The 7,500-nt window shown below is 39.1% G+C and overlaps 1 protein-coding gene across 1 annotated transcript; it reads left to right on the top strand.

Moving 5' to 3' along the window:
• The first annotated feature begins 960 nt into the window (after positions 1-960).
• On the top strand, positions 961-1,639 carry LOC137615412 (uncharacterized). Its single transcript, XM_068345285.1, has 2 exons — positions 961-1,170; positions 1,307-1,639. Exons 1-2 carry the CDS (start codon positions 961-963, stop codon positions 1,637-1,639), a joined length of 543 nt encoding a protein of 180 aa, XP_068201386.1.
• Positions 1,640-7,500: the final 5,861 nt, after the last annotated feature.

Below are 7,500 nucleotides of genomic sequence, written 5' to 3'. Positions count from 1 at the left end.
GAAGCCACCACCCTGGTGTACCATGACGACAGTGCCACCCTGAAGGTGACCACCGACGCCAGTAACATCGCCTGCGGTGCTGTCCTCGAGCAGATCGTCAACAGTTACCCGTAGCCTTTGGCCTTCTTCAGCAAGAAACTCAAACCCGCAGAAACCAGGTACAGCACGTTCCAAGAGCTCCTCGTCGTCTATCACGCCGTCCGCCACTTCAGATGCATGCTTGAAGGAATGCCCTTCACCATCGCAATGGACCACCAGCCCCTGATCCACGCTTTCACGAAGTCTTCAGAACCGTGGTCCTCTCGACAACAACGATACCTGGCAGCCATCGCAGAATTCGACTGCACTATCAGCTACGTACCGGGTAAGAAGGACCCTGCCGCCGACGTCCTCTCCAGGATCGAGATCAACGCATTCTACCTGGGGATCGACTATGTAAACCTTGCCGTAGAACAGCAGAACGACCCAGGGGCCCAAGACTATCGTACGACAGCATCAATGCTACGGATGAAGGACATTCCACTCGGACCGGGCGGGGAAACCATCCTCTGTGACACCAGCACGGGCCGCCCACGCCCATGGATTCCTGCCTCCTGTAAAAGGAAGATCTTTGACGTCATCCACGGATTATCACACCTCTCGGGTTGCACTACAGCCCATCTTTTATCCGAGAAATTCATCTCGCCAGGAATCAAGAAAGACGAACATGAGTGGGTGAAAACCTGCATTAACTGCCAGACGAGTAAGGTCAACCGCCATACTAAATTGGGAGTTGGCGATTTTTCCCAACCCAAGAGACTATTCGGACACATCCACGTGAACGTCGTGGGACCTCTGCCGCCTTCAGGTTCTGCAAGATACCTACTGACGATCATCGAACGCTCCACTAGATGGTTAGAAGCAACCCCGATGTCCGAAGCAACCACCCACGCCTGTGCTGAAGCTCTCCTGTTGAGTTAGATGAGCCGCTTCAGTGTCCCCGACGATATCACCACGGAACAAGGTTCCATTTTCTTGTCAGAGATCTGGCTCTCTCTGGTAAACCTGATGGGAACGACACTCTACAGCACCATCGCATACAACCCTGCAGTGAACGACATCGTCGAGAGAGCTCATCGCACACTCAAGGCAGCCCTGTATGGCGAGATGTATGAACGAACATTGGAAAATGTAAATCCTGTGGGTCCTCCTTGGATTTCGCACCGCTCCCAGGGCAGATGGCGAACCTTCTCCTGCGGAGGTGGTCTACGGCTAGGCACTTACAGTCCCTGGCAAATTCTTCCCTTGAACTACTGACGACACCAAGCTGGATCACCTGAGAGAAATCGCCGGGAAATTCAGACCTTGCCTGAAAACATACGAAGACAGGACCACACACTTCACGCCCAAGAACCTAGACGACTGCGACTACGTCGATGCTCACCGCCAACCCCTGACTAGACCTTATCGCGGCCCTTACGAGGTTGTAAGAACAGCCAAATTTTTCCTCCTGAACTTCCACAGACAAGAAAATTGGGTAAGGATCGACCGATTAAAGCCAGCATACCTTGAAAGCCACAAGAAGATCACCGCGGGCCCTGGTAGACCCATGATTCCACCTCAGAACAAATCATCCACCAGACGGGAGAAAACCACGTAACAACGGGGGAAAATGACTCCTGTGAATCAGAGCAACGTTCGCCTCCGCTCAAGCACCAGAGGGGAATTACGTCGCCCTCCACGATACAGGGATTAATCGCATCAGCCATCTACGATGCCTGCTGCACGTGTGTGTGTGGGGGGGGGGGGGGGGTTACTTGTAAGGACATCATCTTACCTGCCATGTCTCCCTCCCCTGAAATCTTTTCTGCATATTGTAACTTTATTATTTATTCCACACAGCGGATTTTTGTATAACAATGTTGCGCTCTTTGAAAGCATTATATTCATATATAATAATGTATATTTCATTAGGCTATCACCTTGGTATTTTATATTCATATTTGAATGAAAACAAAAATGACTGTGGCGGTTGGAAATGTTTCCCTATTGGGCTACTTATCCGTCCGCATTCTGTAATATAGTGACTGTTGCATGATCAGTAAATTGTTAGTCTCTCTCTGCTCGTCCAGTTGTCCTCACCATGGTCTTTCTATATTAGCTTATACCTGCAAATGTTCTTAGTTCATTAACCTATTGTCTTCTCTTCCTTCCCCTGCTTCTTTTGCACTCTCTAGGACCCTTTCTGTTATTCTTAATATCCATCTATTATGTCATTCTCGTTATATGTCCTGCCCATGTTCATTTAGTTTTCCTACATGTAGTTAAAACACCCTCTATATTAGTCTGATCTCGTAGCTATGTAGCTCTTTTTCTGTCTCATATCACTTCTATAATTATTCTTCCCATTACTCTCTGAATTTTAACTAACGTATGATTTAGGGCTTTTAGGCTACAAGTTTCTGATGCTTGAGTTAAAACTGGTACGACCATCTGATTTAATGCCTTTTTTAGAGAAACTGGCATTTTATTTTTCATATTCGCATTTTGCTTAACAAAAGCTCTCCATTATATGTTTATCCATCTTTTAGTTTCTGTCTCATGTCCTGGGGAAATAGTTACTGTCTCTCCTAAATACGTTTATATATTAACAATCTCTAGAGTTTAGCAAATAACCATTATTCGCTGTATCTTCTCTTTTGATAAACGTTATCTTTGTTTTACCCATTAATTCTCCCTCCCCCATTTGTTTTTACTTCATCTATTCAAATCTTTGATTAACTTTTGCAATTATTCCCATGATTCACTAAATAGGCCCACGTCATCTGAAAATCTTAAGCTGTTAAAAGCTTTCCCCATTAATGTTAATTCCTTCAGTTTCCAAATCTAAATTCTCCAAAAAAAAAAAAAAAAAAAAAATTCTGGACACGCCGTGAATAATTCTTCATGTATAGATATCTTAAAGTTTTCTAATATAAGATTCGTCTATTCTTTCTCTTTGAAGCGATTTAATTACTGCTGAAGATTTGATAGAATCAAAACCCTTCTCATAGTCTATAGATACCATGCACAGGCTAGTGGTTTTTCACAATTTTCTATTTTTTTTTCCTTTAAGTGGCTAATCGCTTGGATATGGTCATTTGTTGACTACCATCTTTCAAAGCCTGCCTTCTCTTTTTGTTGATTAAAGCGTCGATGTGTTTTTATTCGGCATGATATGATCTTTGAGAATACTTTATATAGTATAAAGAGTAATCTTATTGAGTGGTGTTTTGTTCACATGTATCACAACATTTTAAACTTTTATTTTACCTTTTGTATAATTTTAAGATATTGAACATTTGAGTTTATTCCACATGACATCAAATAAACAAAAGATGAAACGACAGTTTAATTGATTCACAATTTCCTATTATATCCAAACAAGAATTTAAAATATAAATTAACAGTTCGATCTTTCTACTCTAAATAGAGATGCAATATTGTTGATCTTGCTAATCACCGGTGACAAGCTCCTGTAAGTCGAAAGTTGTCAAACTTAGTGTTATCCGATGCTTAAGGTCCATAGTTCAATAGTCAATATCTATGCAAATGAGGAGAATGGTTGCGTAACTTTTAGAGTTATTAATAACGCCACCTGATTGTTGTTTAGGCTCTAAAACTAATGGTTGCTTCACTGTTGTACTTTACGTAATTAATTTGCAGTATCATCCCATATTGCTATTATGTTTGGGTGTTCAATTATATTGCATTAGCGACCAAGTTGTGGAATAATCTTGGTAATCAGGTTGTTGAGTCGATGGAACTTGTAAAGTTCAAACTTTAGGCGAATGTTTGTTGTTGTTGTTGTTGTTAAACAGTGACATAAGTCTCTTTTTGAGGATTATTTAAAAAATAAAAAAGTCTATTCTCATGCCGTTGCTGTTCTTAAAATATATCATTTTTTATGTTCATTACTCCTCTAGAAGGTTACATATTTCCTTTCTTCAATGGGTAATTTTTCCATGTTGGAGCCCTTGGTCTTATAGCATCCTGCTTTTCCAACTATGGTTGCAGCTTATTTAGTAAGAATGATAATGATAAGGATAATTGGATGAATGAATGAAATTAATGATTAGGCTCACATATCAGTAGAAACAAATGTAAACTTGACATTCTAATAATTAAGAAAAATATTTATTTTTTTTCCTCTCGCCAAAATTGTAAAGTGTATGAACTAGGTATTTTAACGCCAAGCAGCTGTAACAATTTGTAGAAAAAATATCAAGAAACCGGAATGAAAAGTTCCCAAACTTCCTATTCAGATGGGAATATTGGAACTCGACTGAGAATCTCTTTTTCAAAAGAAGTGAGTCAAGATGTTGTGTCCGATAAAGAAAAAGGTTTCTTCACGATATCAGAAAATAAACCAGATAATGCCTTCCAACATGAAATTACTTCTAACTCTCGTGCACGGGATCTCAAAAGTGGTGGTTTAACCTTTAATCAGTATTAATATAAAAAGGTCAAGAGGGCAATAAAATGATACGTTCACAGCTAGAGATGTATTTTCTGTAAGGGAGAATGATAAACTAAAAATATATGTGAGCAGACAGCATTACTCTATTTTCCACATTAGTATGTCAGACCAGAACTTGACCAATGATGTACCCGTTGTATATATTCCGGTTATCCCTGAGAGAGAGAGAGAGAGAGAGAGAGAGAGAGAGAGAGAGAGAGAGAGAGAGAGAGAGAGAGAGAGAGAGAGAGAATGTTATGAATCTTACGCATTATCATCGATTATTTCCTATCATTTCATTTATGCAATGTTAATGCACCGTGACAGGAGTTTCCATAAATATTGTAAAACAAAATATCAATAAGGTGCTCCACTTGAAGATCTCTTAGACACGAAACCGGTCAGGAATCCTTCAATATTTCACTTTTCTTTCTATTATGGAAGACATAAAAAGACAAAATCCCAATGGTCTCTATTTTCAATGTTTTTTACCATTTATTGTAACCAGCATATTCTTCAGTATAATTGTCAGGGGAGAAATTATACCTATTAGGCTATTTGCAACTATTCCAAATAGATATTTATCACCTCGCATATGCTATGGAATGCTAGGGACAATGGATTAGAAAAGACATATATCACATCACAGGATTTGTAGTGTTAAGGAACTATTGTATACTTGTGTATGTGATATATGGACGGATGAATAGATACTGAAGGTGTGATATATTATGAATAAACGTGATGAGAAAGATGCAAAAGGATCATAAAATGGGTGTCAATGCAAATTTACACCGCTGCAGGACAATTAACCCCAGCGGACAACTATCTCCCTAGGACAACTATCCCCTAGGACAACTACCCCCTAGGACAATTACCCAATTAGGAAAATTACCCTCCATAATAGTTAATTTGTTAAATGAGCCTTTACTCGTTATCTATTTCATATAATAGTTATAGATTCCTAAAAGAAAGAATATCTTTAATCTTTTAATTTCAGCTATTTTTTTAAATAAAAAAGTGAAAGAGGAGGAGAAAAGCTCGTGTATGAAGGATACCTATATGATAAGCAAAAGAATTTGGCCGACAGTGTTGTGCCTTATGAGTGTGATGAGCGTAGAAATAAAGGAAACTGCAGAGCTAAAGTCAAAGTGGATAGCCAAAGAAATATAGTTGTTAGTCGAATGCATGAGCACGCTCATGGCCCAGATGCTGCAAAATTGAAACTGCTCGAACTCTACAAAATATGAAAATGAAAGCAGTCAGTACAGAAGAAACTGATCATCAAATAACTGTTGAAGCATGTTCACAAGTCACTGAAGAAGTACTGTAGGTTCAAAATTGCGCCCGGTTCATCAAATACGACACAAAATCAGACATCAAAGGCAAAAAACTTGTCATTCAAGACTCTTACCACAAAGCGCGCAAGAATTGACGTTAACAGAAGTGCATACGAGAACACTTGATGACCAAGAGTTTTTGATGTATGACTCTAGAACATTTTACCACAAAATACTGATCTTTGGTACAAATAAAAACTTTAAATATCTAGGGGAAGCGTCACATTGGTTTTTAGATGGTACGTTTAAAATTGCAACTAGAATTTTTTTTTGAAACTTTATACAGTTCATGCAATTATTTGTGGTCATACAGCACCCTTGGTTAATATTCGTTTAACCGACAAAAGCCAAGCAGCATACACTGCCGTGCTTGAAAAATTGAAAAAAAATAGTAAATGGATTAACTCCAAAAACTGTCATGGTTGATTTCGAAATTGCTATGATCAACACTATGCGCAAGGTTTTTCTGCACACTCAAATAGTGTTATTTTTTCACTTGACTCAAAACATCTACAGAAAGATACAAATTTACAGATATCAGCAGCGTTAATAAAATGACAGGGCTTTCGGTTAACATGCAAATGGTATCTGCTATTGCCTTTGTCCCATCTCATGGTGTTGATAGGGCTTTTGAACGCCTCTGCGAAATACTGCCTATAGAAACCTACCAATTGCAGGATTATTTTGAAGATACGTATATTGGACGCCTAAGCAGACGAAGACGACGTCAAAGTATGTTTAAAGGTTTGAAGGTTTAAAGCCCGCTCATGAATAGCAGAGGCCAGGGACAGTGATATTGACCTATCAAGCAGGACAATGCCCTCGAGAAAAACCATATACTGCATATACGTATGATCAGCACCCAAGCAACCTCTCCACCCAAGCTAGGATCAAAGAGGGCCAGGCAGTGGCTGCTGATTACTAGGCAGATAGACCTATAGTGTCACACACACCCTCCATCCTTAGCTCACTAGTATGGTGAGGAGGCAGCGACCAAAGGAACTAACGAGTCTGAACGGAATTCGAGCCCCAATTTATGGACTATGTATGAAATGGCTACAGAGGAACTTCCGAGAACCAACAACTCCGTCGAAGGTTGGCACAGGAGCTTTTTATGAAATGCCGGTTGCTGTCGTACAAAGATTTGGAAATTTCTAAAGTTTATTAAACAAGAACAATCTTTACAAGTAAAGCTGGCTCAGTGTGCAGCTGGCTTTCATAAAGAGCCGTCTGGGAAAAGATATGTGGATGTTTCAAAGCGGATTTTATCAATTGTTAACACTTATAAAGGTCAAGATGTTTTTAGAATACTTACGCAGAATTACATACAATATAAAATTTTAGATAAATTGTCAAGTTCTTTTTATCATCTTTTTAATCATCTTAATAGATATTTTAATTACTTTGTTTTCTATTAACCTTCTCTCTAATATATGGTATTTTGAAAGAAGATTGTCGAGGGAGGTAGTAATCATAAGAGGGTAATTGTCCTAGGGGGTTAGTTGTCCTCGATGGTAATTGTCCTAGAGCCATCTAAACAAGGAATGAATTTCTTTGAGGGTAAAGGCCTCTCCAAAATAAAGCCATACTATACTGTACTAAAATATACAATACTACACTATCATATAATATGCTATACTATACAATATTTTACTACACTATACTATACACTCTTTCAAAATG

The sequence above is a fragment of the Palaemon carinicauda genome, chromosome 2 (genome assembly GCF_036898095.1).
Source record: "Palaemon carinicauda isolate YSFRI2023 chromosome 2, ASM3689809v2, whole genome shotgun sequence".
NCBI classification, from domain to species: Eukaryota; Metazoa; Arthropoda; class Malacostraca; order Decapoda; family Palaemonidae; genus Palaemon; species Palaemon carinicauda.
Note: the sequence above shows the minus strand (reverse complement) of the source record. Positions and strands in the feature narration are given on the sequence as shown.

What these genes read in the sequence shown, in the direction of transcription:
- LOC137615412 (XM_068345285.1), top strand. Translation starts at nt 961, where the DNA reads ATGAGCCGCTTCAGTGTCCCCGACGATATCACCACGGAACAAGGTTCC. An exon ending in ATGAACGAACATTGGAAAAT is followed by an intron (nt 1,171 to 1,306) that starts GTAAATCCTGTG and finishes GACGACACCAAG; the next exon opens with CTGGATCACCTGAGAGAAAT.